This window comes from Oncorhynchus tshawytscha, linkage group LG22 (assembly GCF_018296145.1).
Source record: "Oncorhynchus tshawytscha isolate Ot180627B linkage group LG22, Otsh_v2.0, whole genome shotgun sequence".
Taxonomy (NCBI): Eukaryota; Metazoa; Chordata; class Actinopteri; order Salmoniformes; family Salmonidae; genus Oncorhynchus; species Oncorhynchus tshawytscha.
In genome coordinates this window covers 8608989-8622450 of record NC_056450.1, presented here as the reverse complement: position 1 = coordinate 8622450, position 13462 = coordinate 8608989, and the positions used below count along the sequence as shown (strand labels likewise).

General features: G+C 45.4%; 1 protein-coding gene across 3 annotated transcripts in view; it reads right to left on the bottom strand.

Moving 5' to 3' along the window:
- znf385a (zinc finger protein 385A) overlaps window positions 1-13462 on the bottom strand; it is a 116844-nt gene that overhangs the window by 28936 nt on the left and 74446 nt on the right. For all 3 annotated transcript variants that reach the window (XM_042303654.1, XM_042303655.1, XM_042303656.1), the window contains one exon: window positions 6126-6303. In XM_042303654.1, coding sequence (XP_042159588.1) covers window positions 6126-6303 — 178 coding nt within the window. The remainder of the gene's footprint in view (window positions 1-6125; window positions 6304-13462) is intronic.

Sequence of the window (13462 nt, the reverse complement as noted above, 5' to 3'; positions counted from 1 at the left end):
AGATTCATGCAGAGTTGGGATTATGATTCATTGTTTACCTAGCTAGCTAGCTACATGTCTTAACAAAAGACTCATCTTAGTGTGCCAGAGCGCAGAATAATTCAACACCCGTTGAATATGGCCGGTGTCAGTAAACGTCAGCAAAAAGGTGTAAATAAATTGTTTCCAGCAGCACAGTTACAGTCACCAACACTCTGGATAACATGAAAACAGCCTAACCAGCTCTGCTAGGGCGAGTAAAATGGTCAAGGTGGGGTGTTCTGTCATTATGTGTCGAAGTAGCTAGCAAGCTAGCCAATGTTAGCCAGTTAGCTTGGGTGCATGACTGCCGTTGTGAGGTCAGAACGTTTGGCTCAACCCTACTCATCGGCCAGAGCGTCCAGGTTGGGCTCTGAATGCTCCGAGAGCGAAACGCTCTGAATTAACGAACGGACATGCTCCGGCACAATCGAGAGCATCCTGGCGGGCTGTATCACCGCCTTGTACGGCAACTGCTCCGCCCACAACCGTAAGGCTCTCCAGAGGGTAGTGAGGTCTGCACAACGCATCACCGGGGGCAAACTACCTGCCCTCCAGGACACCTACACCACCCAATGTTACAGGAAGGCCATAAAGATCATCAAGGACAACAACCACCCGAGCCACTGCCTGTTCACCCCGCTATCATCCAGAAGGCGAGGTCAGTACAGGTGCATCAAAGCTGGGACCGAGAGACTGAAAAACAGCTTCTATCTCAAGGCCATCAGACTGTTAAACAGCCACCACTAACATTGAGTGGCTGCTGCCAACACACTGACTCAACTCCAGCCACTTTAATAATGGGAATTGATGGGAAATGATGTCAAATATATCACTAGCCACTTTAAACAATGCTACCTAATATAATGTTTACATACCCTACATTATTCATCTCATATGTATACGTACAGTGCCTTGCAAAAGTATTCGGCCCCCTTGAACTTTGCGACCTTTTGCCATATTTCAGGCTTCAAACATAAAGATATAAAACTGTATTTTTTTGTGAAGAATCAACAACAAGTGGGACACTATCATGAAGTGGAATGACATTTATTGGATATTTCAAACTTTTTTAACAAATCAAAAACTGAAAAATTGGGCGTGCAAAATTATTCAGCCCCCTTAAGTTAATACTTTGTAGCGCCACCTTTTGCTGCGATTACAGCTGTAAGTCGCTTGGGGTATGTCTCTATCAGTTTTGCACATCGAGAGACTGAAATCTTTTCCCATTCCTCCTTGCAAAACAGCTCGAGCTCAGTGAGGTTGGATGGAGAGCATTTGTGAACAGAGGTTTTCAGTTCTTTCCACAGATTCTCGATTGGATTCAGGTCTGGACTTTGACTTGGCCATTCTAACACCTGGATATGTTTATTTTTGAACCATTCACTTGTAGATTTTGCTTTATGTTTTGGATCATTGTCTTGTTGGAAGACAAATCTCCATCCCAGTCTCAGGTCTTTTGCAGACTCCATCAGGTTTTCTTCCAGAATGGTCCTGTATTTGGCTCCATCCATCTTCCCATCAATTTTAACCATCTTCCCTGTCCCTGCTGAAGAAAAGCAGGCCCAAACCATGATGCTGCCACCACCATGTTTGACAGTGGGGATGGTGTGTTCAGGGTGATGAGCTGTGTTGCTTTTACGCCAAACATAACGTTTTGCATTGTTGCCAAAAAGTTCAATTTTGGTTTCATCTGACCAGAGCACCTTCTTCCACATGTTTGGTGTGTCTCCCAGGTGGCTTGTGGCAAACTTTAAACAACACTTTTTATGGATATCTTTAAGAAATGGCTTTCTTCTTGCCACTCTTCCATAAAGGCCAGATTTGTGCAATATACGACTGATTGTTGTCCTATGGACAGAGTCTCCCACCTCAGCTGTAGATCTCTGCAGTTCATCCAGAGTGATCTTGGCTGCATCTCTGATCAGTCTTCTCCTTCTATGAGCTGAAAGTTTAGAGGGACGGCCAGGTCTTGGTAGATTTGCAGTGGTCTGATACTCCTTCCATTTCAATATTATCGCTTGCACAGTGCTCCTTGGGATGTTTAAAGCTTGGGAAATCTTTTTGTATCCAAATACGGCTTTAAACTTCTTCACAACAGTATCTCGGACCTGCCTGGTGTGTTCCTTGTTCTTCATGATGCTCTCTGCGCTTTTAACGGACCTCTGAGACTATCACAGTGCAGGTGCATTTATCCGGAGACTTGATTACACACAGGTGGATTGTATTTATCATCATTACTCATTTAGGTCAACATTGGATCATTCAGAGATACTCACTGAACTTCTGGAGAGAGTTTGCTGCACTGAAAGTAAAGGGGCTGAATAATTTTGCACGCCCAATTTTTCAGTTTTTGATTTGTTAAAAAAGTTTGAAATATCCAATAAATGTCGTTCCACTTCATGATTGTGTCCCACTTGTTGTTGATTCTTCACAAAAAAATACAGTTTTATATCTTTATGTTTGAAGCCTGAAATGTGGCAAAAGGTCGCAAAGTTCAAGGGGGCCGAATACTTTCGCAAGGCACTGTATATACTGTACTCTATATCATCTACTGCATCTTTATGTAATAGATGTAACACTAGCCACTTTAACTATGCCACTACTCGATACCATCTACTGTATCTTGCCTATGCCGCTCTGTACCATCACTCATTCATATATGTTTATGTACATATTCTTTATCCCCCTACACTTGTGTGTATAAGACAGTAGTTTTGGAATTGTTAGTTAGATTACTTGTTGGTTATTACTGCATTGTCGGAACTAGAAGCACAAGCATTTCGCTACACTCGCATTAACATTTACTAACCATGTGTATGTGACAAATAAAATTTGATTTGATTTGACAAACTGGCAGCACAGTTACAGTCACCAACGCTCTGGATAACATAACCAGCTCTACTAGGGCGAGTAATGTTCAGTGAGCTTTTCTCTCATTTGTGTCTGGATGTAGCTGGTAAGTTAGCTTTGGTGCTTGACGGCTGTTATTTTTTATTTATTTATTTAACCTTGAGTTAACGTAGGCTAAATGCGACTAGCATGAGGTTGTAAGTAACAAGAATATTTCCAAGGACATAGACATATCTGATATTGGCAGAAAGCTTAAATTCTTGTTAATCTAATTGCACTGTCCAATTTACAGTAGCTATTACAGTGAAATAATACCATGCTATTGTTTGAGTGCACAATTTTACAACATGAAATGTTATTAATAAACAAATTCGGTAAATTTGGGCAGTCTTGATTCAACATTTTGAACAGAAATACAATGGTTCTTTGGATCAGTCTAAAACTTTGCACATACACTGATGCCATCTAGTGACCAAAATCTAAATTGCTCATGGGCTGGAATAATACATTATGGCTTTTCTATTGCATTTCAAAGATGATGGTACAAAAAAAATACAAAAAAGCGGTAGTTTTTTTCTTAGTAGTAGTATTATCTTGTACCAGATCTATTGTGTTATTCTATTACATTGCTTTCACATTTCCATGAACTTTAAAGTGTTTCCTTTCAAATGGTACTAAGAATATGCATATCCTTGCTTCAGGGCCAGTTAGAATTGGGTATGTCATTTTAGGCGAAAATTGGGAAAAAAGGGGCTCATTCTTTAGAAAAAATATATTATTTACAATGACAGCCTAGTGGGTTAACTGTTAAACATTCAAAGGCCATTTTCTCAACTTTCAAAGCAAAATTATTTTCCCATTGTTCCCCAACTGTAGTGTATGATATAGTGTACTTATCCAAAAATGTAAAAAAACACTATTTCAAATTTTTCTACATAAGACCGATTTGAGCCGGTCGGTCACAATTAATAAGTGCATCGACGACGTGGCCCACACAGTAACCTTTCGAACAAATCCCAACCAGGTGCCATGGATTACAGGCACCATCCACTTAACTAGAGCTGACAAGTAGCGGGACACTAATCCAGATGCTTATAAGAAATCACGCTATGCCCTCCGACAAACCATCAAACAGGCAAAGCATCAATACAGGACTAAGATTAAATTCTACCGGCTCTGATGCTTGTCAGATGTAGCAAGGCTTGCAAACTACTACGGATTACAAAGGGAAACCCAGACACGAGCTGCCAGCTAACCAGATGAGCTAAATTCCTCCTATGCTCCCATCAAGGCAAGCAACTCAGAACCATGCATAAGAGCAGTGTTCCAGATGATTGTGTGATCACACTTTCCATGGCCAATGTGAGTAAGACCTTTAAACAGGTTAACATTCATAAGGCAGGAAGGCCAGATGAATCACTAGGACAAATACTCAGTGCATGCAGTGACCAGCTGGCAAGTGTCTTCACTGACATTTTCAACCTCTCCCTGACACAGTCTGTAATACCTACATGTTTCAAGCAGACCCACATAGTCCCTGTGCCCAAGAACACCAAGCTAACCTGTCTAAATTACTATAGCCCCGTAGCACTCACATCTGTAGCCATGAAATGCTTTGAAAGGCTGGTCATATCAACGCCACCATCCCAGACACACTAGACCCACTCCAATTCGCATACCGCCCCGACAGATCCACATATTCTCTATTGCACACTTCCCTTTCCCACCTGGACAAAAGGAACACCTCTCTGAGAATACTGTTCATTGACTACAGCTCAGCATTCAACATCATAGTGCCCCTCCCCAAGCTTACCACTAAGCTTTGGACCCTGGGACTAAACATCTCTTTCTGCAACTGGATCCTGGACTTCCTGACGGGCCGCACCCAGGTGGTGATGGTAAGCAACAACAAATCTGCCGTACTAACCATCAACACGGGAGGCCCTCAGGGGTGCGTGCTTAGTCCCATCCTGTACTCCCTGCTTACCCACGACAGTGTGGTCGTGCATGACTCCAACACCATCATTAAGTTTGCAGACGACACAAAGGTGGTAAGCCTGATCACTGACGAGGATGACAGCCTATAGGGAGGAGGCCAGAGACCTGGCAGTGTGTTGCCAGGACAACAATCTCTCACTCAATGTCAGCAAGACAAAGGAGCTGATCTTGGACTACAGGAAACATGGCCCAAACACACCAATACAGTCGTGAAGAGGGCATGACAACGCCATTTCCCCCTCAAGAGGCTAAAAAGATTTGGCATGGGCCATCAGATCCTCAAAAGTTTGACAGCTGCACCATTGAGAGAATATGACTGGTTGCATCACCACTTGGCAACTGCTTAGCATCCGACCGCAAGGCGCTAGCGAGGGTAGTGCGTACAGCCCAGTACATCACTGGGGCCAAGTTCCCTGCCATCCAGGATTTCTATACCAGGCGGTGCAGAGAAAGTCCCTAAAAATTGTTGAAGACTCCAACAACCCAAGTCATAGACTGATCTGCATGTTGCCATATAGCAGGCGGTACCAGAGCGCCAAGTCTGGGACCAAAATGATTCTGAAAAGCTTCTACCCCCAAGTCAAAAGACTACTGAACAGGTAATCAAATGGCTACCCTGACTATTTGCAATGACTCCGCTTTTTTTGTTGTTGCACTGACTCTCTTGCACCGGCTCTATGCACACTCACTGAACTCTACCCGCACACTCAGACATACTACACTGACACTCCAATACACACGCACACACACACGCACTCACACACAGACACTCTTTCACGCTCTTCACATATGCTGCTGCTACTCTGTTTATTATCTATCCTCATTTTTACCCCTACCTACATGTACATATTACCTCAATTACCTCAACTACCTCGTACCCCTGCACGTTGACTCAGTGCCAGTACTCTTTGTATATAGCCTCGTTACTGTTATTTTATTGTGTTACTATTCCCTTCTTTTATTTATTTAAAAGTAAGCATAAACGGCAAAGTCTACACCGGTTGTATTCGGCGCATGTGACAAATACAATTTGTTTTCGATGTCTTCGATGTCTTGCCATCAACCCTGTTATAATGTCGGTCACCCATAAATGTTTCCACTGTATTGGTGTGCGGTGATGATGGAACTGTGCAGGGTATAGTTGGTATACACCCAACACCCTGTACTGAGAGCTGGTATTGGCAGTATACTGTTACAGTACTCCCTGTATGTAAGTGCTAGGGGATATTCAAAGTCTCTCTCCACCATGGTCTTACCTGCGTTGCAGGGGTCGCTGATGTCTGAGGTGCCTGTATGGGGTCCACTGGGGTCGGACGGGGAGGGGGGGACAGGTGGGGCTGGCTTGTCACCCTCCTGGGGGCGACTCTTGGAGGTCTCGATGCCTTTGACTCTCCGGGCGTGGCGGTTGCCTTTGTAGTGGGCTTCTGCCTGGCTCTGTGTAGAGATGGAGAGAAGGATTTAGGCTAACGAAAACAACGGGTGAATAAAACACAGGATGGATACAAATTGACTGGAAAACAGAGACCCAAAACACCATACACACCAGCCAATGAATGCGGTGCTCACAATGACGCAGTTTGATATAGTATACCTGCCATTGTGCGCCTGGGTACATTGATACATATCCGCGAATCCAAGAGTGATAAACGCACACACACACACACACACACACACACACACACACACACACACACACACACACACACACACACACACACACACACACAGACACACACAGACACACACACACACACACACACACACACACACACACACACACACACACACACACACACGTGTCTGGTATGTTATTCAATCTGCATCGGGGATAGGAGACAGGAGCCAGGCTGCAAAATGGCATGCATAGAGGACATAGCAGAGTGTAACAAGTCATCTGATCACTGATACTCTAGGGAGTAATGATCTAGGCTGTGGAGGCAGGAGTGTTACCTGATCAAGTAAAACTTCCTGGTCCCCCCCCCTCCCCTTCCCCCTCCTCCACTCATGTCATTATCCCAGACAGACATGATGAGAGACATGCCTGCAGTAAGGGGGGGGGGCATCTTGTCTGCCTATGGCCCCATAAGCCCCCTCACCCACCCAACCCCACACACACATCACCCTTGGGCCTCCTCATCTGACTGTGTAAATTATCAATGGGGAGGCCGGCATTCGTCGATCCTTCCACTCCGACAGAGCAAAACCTAACACCAGAATACCAAGGCTGCCTACAGCTTCTCCAATAAGCCTAGACAAACTCGGAGTTGATTGCTTACATTGAAATGCATATCCCTCTAAATATACGTGCCACTGGGCAGTGGGTATCTATACCCTTTGTGGCAGTGGTGGGAGCTGGAAGGTGCAGGTGGATGGAAGTCTGGGGAATGTCCTGCAGTCCAACAGAGAGAAACTCAATCCACGTATCCATTCCAGTAGCACTGTTCTGGTTCATCTCCTGCTGAAAGGAGTGCTCCTGTTAATGTCTTGGTTCAGGGGTAAACAACAGAGGGAGTCATCCATTAAAAGGACGGGACTGGAGTAGGGGACATTGCAGACAGAGACCGGCCCTGTCCTTTTACAAGACTCTCCATCCACCCCTCACTTCTCACCACCAAACGCTTTTAGATACTGGCCACTATTTGGAGAAATATGTACAGCTATGCGTTTGTCTCAGCTCAGTGTGTTGATTGGCCAATTGGTCTCTGTCTGTCTGTATTAGTGTGGTTGTTTGGATGGACAGATTGACCTCTGCCTGGCTAGGTCTTGAGACACCTAGGAGCTGTTGCCCATGGTCTACTTCCTCATGATGGCCTGCTGCTGCAGCAGTGCTGTGCTTTACACACACACACACACACACGCGCGCGCGCGCACACGCGCACACACACACACACACACACACACACACAAACACACACACACACACACACACACACACGTTGCCCCTCCGCTGTGCGCTGTGAGCACTTCAAACAGATCATCTGGCAGCTAGCAGGATGAAAAAGGCATGCCCAAAGCCTCTGGAATGTTGATGTGTGTGTGTGCGTGTGTGTGTGTGTGTGTGTGTGCATACATTGGCCGGGCAAATAATTATTGTATCAAGATGATGATGATGATGATGATTATTAAGGCTTATAAAACAGGTCTGGAGAGCCGCTGACAGCTGCAACGGACAGGCGATTACAGGGACAGAGAAATCAAGTGGCACAGCACACCACACCACCGGCTAACTAGGGGCTCAGGGCAGGGGCTCAGTTATACTGGTTCGGTAGGGAAGGAGAGGAGGTGCGAGGATAGGAGGAGGACGGGAGGTGAGAGGGGAGAGGAGCAGAGAGAGGGGGCCTTGACTGAGGCATTGTTGGACAGAAGGAGGGATGGTAGGCTGGGATGGCTGAGGATAGACAGGCTTGACATTGGAGGAGAGGTGGAGAGAGGAGGTGAGCGAGCAGAGAGACGGCCTTGGCTGGATGGCTGGCCCGGACGGGGTGGGGAGATGAGAAGGGGGGAGAGGGAAAGAGGACCTAGGCTGGAGCTCCTGTGGTTTGGATGGCAATAGTCTGTGGTTAAGGCATCAGGCTCCGAGTGGCGCAGTGGTCTAAGGCGTCACTACAGACCCCGGTTTGATTCCGGAGTGTATTACAACCGGCCGTGATCGGGAGTCCCATAGGGCAGTGCACAATTGGCCCAGCATATTCCGGGTTAGGGGAGGGTTTGGCCATTGTAAATATTAGGTACACTACTGGTCAAAATGTTTAAAACACCTACTCATTCAAGGGTTTTTCTTAATTTTTTAAACTATTTTCTACATTGTAGAATAACAGTGAAGATGTCAAAACGATAAAATAACACACATGGAATCATGCACAGAGAGAAGACAGCACAGAGAGGGGGGGGGGTGGCAGAGGTTATGGGAGAAGATAATGGCTGGCCAGAGAGACGGAGGACAAGAAGAAGAACAATGCAGGAGGAAAGGAAGAAAGAGCAAGAACGAGAGACAGAAAGAAAGAGGAGAGCAACACGAGAGAAACGTAGACTGAAAAGGACCGCATAGCTTATCGAGAGGTCAGAGAGACGCAACATGTGATATAGAGAGAAGTGATTGTAATCAGCATATTGAGGGTACATGTGCTGCAAAGCATGGATACTGAGAGAGGAGCTGTGGCACAAGGACACACATTGCAATGCAGCAGCTCCAGATGAGCATAGAGAGGAGAGAGGAGGGGCCGGACCAGCTGGGTCATGCTGCAGCACTAAGTGACGTTGACCAATGCAGCGTGAAACCGGCCTGTGACATCACTCCTGTCCTGAAGCAAGTCACAGCAAGGTTATTCCCCCCCATCGCCGTCAACCCCACACACAGGCAGGGCGAGAGATATTGGGCGCTGGCGACACACACACACCATACGCACCGATCGGGGACACTAGAGGTTGATGCCGCATCATCCCCCTCTCTACATCTCTACCCTCTCTCACATCTCTACCCATCTCTCCATATCTCTATCCTCTCTCACCCATCTCTCCACCTCTCTACCCTCTCTCACCCATCTCTCCACATCTCTACCCATCTCTCCATATCTCTATCCTCTCTCACCCATCTCTCCACCTCTCTATCCTCTCTCACCCATCTTTCCACCTCTCTACCCTCTCTCACCCATCTCTCCACATCTCTACCCTCTCTCACCCATCTCTCCACATCTCTACCCTCTCTCACCCATCTCTCCACCTCTCTACCCTCTCTCACCCATCTCTCCACTTCTCTACCCATCTCTCCACGTCTCTACCCTCTCTCACCCATCTCTCTACCCTCTCTCACCCATCTCTCCACCTCTCTACCCTCTCTCACCAATCTCTCCACATCTCTGCCCTCTCTCACCCATCTCTCCACTAGAGGTTGACCGATTTATCGGAATGGCCGATTAATTAGGGCCTATTTCAAGTTTTCATAACAATCGGAAATCGGTATTTTTGGACACCGATTTTGCAATTTTTTTTTTACACCTTTATTTAATCCTTATTTAACTAGGCAAGTCAGTTAAGAACACATTCTTATTTTCAATGACGGCCTAGGAACGGTGGGTTAACTGCCTCATTCAGGGGCAGAACGACAGATTTTCACCTTGTCAGCTCGGTGGATACAATCTTACAGTTAACTAGTCCAACGCAATAACGACCTGCCTCTCTCTTGTTTTGGAGACTGCCTGTTACATGAATGCAGTAAGCCAGGGTAAGTTGCTGGCTAGCATTAAATTTATCTTATAAAAAACAATCAATCAATCATAATCACTAGTTAACTACACATGGTTGATGATATTACTAGATATTATCTAGCGTGTCCTGCGTTGCATATAATCTGACTGAGCATACAAGCATACAAGTATCTAAGTATCTGACTGAGCGGTGGTAGGCAGAAGCAGGCTGTGTAAACATTCATTCAAACAGCACTTTCGTGCGTTTTTCCAGCAGCTCTTCGTTGTGCGTCAAGCATTGCACTGTTCAACTCCCGAGATGAGGCTGGTGTAACCGAAGTGAAATAGCTAGCTAGTTAGCGCGCGCTAATAGAGTTTCAAATGTCACTCGCTCTAAGCCCGTGGTTGTTTCCCTTGCCCTGCATGGGTAACACTGCTTTGAGGGTGGATGTTGTCATTGTGTTCCTGGTTCGAGCCCAGGGAGGAGCGAGGAGAGGGACGGAAGCTATACTGTTACACTGGCAATACTAAAATGCCTATTAGAACATCCAATAGTCAAAGGTTAATGAAATACAAATGGTATATAGGTAAATAGTCCTATAATTCCTATAATAACTACAACCTAAAACTTCTTACCTGGGAATATTGAAGACTCATGTTAAAAGGAACCACCAGCTTTCATATGTTCTCATGTTCTGAGCAAGGAACTTAAACGTTAGCTTCTTTACATGGCACATATTGCACTTTTACTTTCTTCTCCAACACTGTGTTTTTGCAGTATTTAAACCAAATTGAACATGTTTCATTATTTATTTGAGGCTAAATTGAATTTATTGATGTATTATATTAAGTTAAAATAAGTGTTCATTCAGTATTGTTGTAATTGTCATTATTAGAAATAAAAAGTAAATAAAAAATTGTTCCGATTAATCGGTATCAGCTTTTTTGGTCCTCCAATAATCGGTATCGGTATCGGCGTTGAAAAATCATAATCGGTAGACCTCTACTCTCCACCTCTCTACCCTCTCTCACCCATCTCTCCACCTCTCTGCCCCTTTAATCAGAGTGCAACAGGGCTGTCACAGACCATGGCATAACCCTGGCCCTTGACGAATGCATCTTATGATAAGTAGTGGCAGCCAATTTCAGGCTTTCCGCACTGTAAATAAAAGAGAGAGCAAGAGAGAGCAAGAGAGAGAAAGAGACAGAGGGAGCGAGAGAAAAAGAGAGAGAGAGAGAAAGAGATTGAGAAAGATGGGAAAAGAGCTAGAGCACGAGAGACCGAGAGAGAATGACAGACAGTCAGAGAGGAATATGAATGAGGCAATGAAGCATGAAATGGCTTGACTGACTTGAGCACAGATGGGGGGGGGGGCTGAGGAAGATGAGATAAGCGTTTGAAGAAGTACTATATCTGCTGATGGTATGGTGATAGGGTCAGAGGCCACTTGTTTCTCTGGGCTGATTAAAAGAGAGGCTTTATCTTAAAGATTAACACTGATATGAGAACTGTCAGTGTCATCTAGAATGTTAACTTCCATACTGTATTATGTCGTTGGAAAAAGCTTTGGTGGAAGCACAGTCCTTACCCTATTTTCCATTGCGTAGCGTAGTGTGCAGTAAGGCCATTCACCTGCTTGGAATAAAAATGTGTGTTGGCCGTGACAGTAAGAAGGGACTGCAACAGAAGTCCCTAAGCGTGACACGCACACACCCACAGAGCACTGCAGGGAGGAACACATGCATGGATGCATGTGTGAACGCACGTACGTACACACGTAAAACACAGCGAGGCAGCTACTGGTCCTGCTGGGAGTCGGGGGTCATAGATGGCCCGACAACGCTCGTGTCCTGAGCTCTTTATTGGACGGTATGTGTAAATATTTACCAGCATGTTTATGTGTCAGACCTGATTGGCTGAGAGGTCACATTCTAGGCTATAAACAGAGAGCTTATACCCTGCAAGTCCCTGGTCGCTGGCATTTATGTTGAAGACATCAGACCTGGGTTCAAATGCTATTTGAAATCATTTCAAGTATTTAGCCGTGCTTTACTGAGCTTGCCGGGGGTAATGGAACAAAAAAGAACAATCCCAGACGTGAGAATCTCACCCACTAGGCAGGCTCAAGCAAAAGCTCAAAATAGTTGAAAGATTTCAAATCCTATTTGAATCCAGGTCTGAGACAATTCACTTACTACACTTCATACCGATGCAACGATGGCATCTTGTCCATGGAATCAGGTCTCATATGTGGCCATGTATTTCAGATATGGGAGTAATAAAGTATAGAGATCACGAAGACGGGTAAATTAGCTTGAATAAAAATATCCATCACTTACCATAACTTCAAATACGAACAACACCGCCTAACAGTTTAATAGCCAGGGTCAAGTTTCCAAAGGAATAACAGACACAGACATCACCCTTATTCAGCTGTTTCCTGTGGGCGTAGCAGCCTAAGCTATGACTGCGTTCACTTTCACAGTGTAGCCTACGTGGGATTTCCGTGGGAATTGAACCCACAGCCTTGGCACTGCCGGTGCCGCACGATTACCAACAAAGCCGCGCAAGATCTGAAGTGTCCTACAGAGGCCTAGGGAGGGCTTTACCTCTGCTCAATGCGGCCTAGACGAGTACAGCTCCACCGCCACAGAAACCACAAGCAGGCCATGATTGTAGGCCTGCTCAGTAAAAATAGAAAAGGTTTACTGGGTTGACACTATTATCATGGAAGTGTTATGGGGCACTCCCTAGTCCCTGTGTGGGGTTGGGATATGGGAAAAGATCCACCCTGGCTTTGAACTGAAGTCTATGCCGCAAGAATATTTAGCCCATAACAGCCGACTTTAAAATGTTTCACTATAGGCCTGCAGACGAAAGTATTTTTTGCTGATGTACACGTTGATGGTGCGATTTGCTAAGATACGGGAAGCTTTGTTAACTGGGAGCTTCTAAAGCATTCAGAGAATGCTGGCGACACAGGACATTAAACCTACCCACTCCCTCACATCGCACACACACACAGCACATTCGCAAAATCATTCACGCACATTGCATTGCAACATTGCACATCGAGATAAACCTAGTCCCTGTGTTCTGCTTCTCAAGTCAGGCTGTATGCCCATTTAAAAACGAGTCAAGATAAACTGGGCCATGTGGTTTGATGAACATGTAGTTAGCTGGGGTTTGGATTAACCACATTAAATCAAATTTGATAAAAGAAGGCGGACTAAAAACTGCCGCTGCACTTATTTCTGGAGAGATTCCAAGTGCATCCCAAATGGCGCCCTATCCCCGAGCACGTGGTGCACTACTTTAGAACAGAGCCCTATGCCCCCCCCGAGTCAAAAGTAGTGCATTGTATAGGCCATTTCAGATGTAGACTTAAAACTTTGCGGTATGCTTATGT